Consider the following 1,773-nt stretch of genomic DNA (forward strand, 5'->3'; position numbering starts at 1 on the left):
ATAAATATCAATCGAACAATAATCAATACACAACTTATATGGGGAAGGCCTTTCATATCAGACATCTGAGGAGGATCTGCTCAGAGTAAAGTCTCTGTCCCAACCAAAGTCTCATCAATCGCAATGACCTCATGCTCATAGAGGTGCATGCCCATGTACATTCATCTAGAATACTGCCAAGAAATTACCCTGAAATAACATTTAAAACTTAAAGTATCTTTTCAGCACATTGTCCATGGCTGTCAGGACCTGTTTGTTCCTCAGAGTATAAACTAGAGGGTTTAGCATCGGTACCACTGCGGTGTACAGCAAGGAGAGAAATTTGTCTTGTTCAGGAGACACCTGTGACTCTGGTACCATGTAGGAAATGAGTGACGTCCCACAGAATAATAATACAATGGTGAGATGGGAGGAGCAGCTGGAGAATGCCTTTCCTCTGCCCACTGAGCTGCGGATCTTTATGACTGTACGAATTATACATGAATATGAAATTAATATCAGCAAAAAGGGCATAAGTCCCAAAAATATATTTTCTATAAATAGCAACAACCTAATGCCTGTGACGTCACTACTAGAGAGTGATATCATGGGTTTCAGATCACAGTAGAAATGACTAATGTTTTGGGAGTTGCAGAATGATGAATTATAAATCAGAAATACATAGATTAATGAATTAAAAAAGCAGACAAGTGAGGGAATGGAAATAAGCGTAATGCACACATTATTGTTCATAATGGTTGTATAGTGCAGAGGGTTACAGATGGCCACATAGCGGTCATACGCCATAGATGTTAGGAGTAAAAAACCCTCCACAATGCAATATAGAAAGAAGAACATTTGAGTGATGCATGCTGGGAATGCAATTCTGGTGTCCCCTGTTATCAGGATAGACAGAAATTTTGGAAGGACGCTGGAGACGTAGACGATGTCCTGCAGTGAGAGGTTACACAGGAAATAGTACATAGGGGTGTGGAGCTGTGGGGTCAGATATATAAGACTGGTGATAATCAGGTTCCCCAGCAATGTCAGTAAATACATCACCAGGATCCCAATGAAGAGCAGAAGCTGATGTCCTGCAGAGATGGAGAATGCCAGGAGGTGAAAGTCTCTCTGTACTGTGCAGTTTATGAGATATTCCGTCATTCCACCTCCAGGCTCAGGATCAGCCGCAGCAGAAGCGTCACAGAGTCACCTGATGGGGTCAGTAAAGGGAGAAGATCATACCATGCTACATTCATTATATCAAATATATTAATGGCTTCCTGTTGCAAATTACAATATATATATATATATATATATATATATATATATATATATATATAGGGGATGCCCAGCACTCCGTTTGTCCAGGGGTAGTTTACTTGCTGTGTGTGCCTTCACGTGGCCACTGCGGGTCCAAATAGTATATGGAGATGAAGCGCGGCACTTCGCAGACTCTTTGAGTAGTAAAAATCCTTTATTTTGCCCAACGGCGTTTCGGGGTATATCCCCCCGTCTTCAGGGACTTGCAGATCAAATAACAAACATAATACATACGTATGTATTATGTTTGTTATTTGATCTGCAAGTCCCTGTATACGGGGGTATATACCCCGAAACGCCGTTGGGCAAAATAAAGGATTTTTACTACTCAAAGAGTCTGTGAAGTGCTGCGCTTCATCTCCATATATATATATATATATATATATATATATATATTCCAGAGGATCCCTCCCTTGTTGGGGGGGAATTGAACACTCGCCTTGATATAATGATAGGACAAAGTCACTGGTG

At 40.8% G+C, this 1,773-nt stretch overlaps 1 protein-coding gene across 1 annotated transcript; it reads right to left on the reverse strand.

Annotated features, from left to right (window-relative positions):
* Positions 1-201: 201 nt before the first annotated feature.
* LOC146027200 (olfactory receptor 1C1-like) lies at positions 202-1,143 on the reverse strand. The gene has a single exon (XM_083158157.1). It carries the CDS (start codon positions 1,141-1,143, stop codon positions 202-204), a length of 942 nt encoding a protein of 313 aa, XP_083014283.1.
* Positions 1,144-1,773: the final 630 nt, after the last annotated feature.

This window comes from Crinia signifera, chromosome 8 (assembly GCF_055691185.1).
Source record: "Crinia signifera chromosome 8, ASM5569118v1, whole genome shotgun sequence".
Taxonomy (NCBI): domain Eukaryota; kingdom Metazoa; phylum Chordata; class Amphibia; order Anura; family Myobatrachidae; genus Crinia; species Crinia signifera.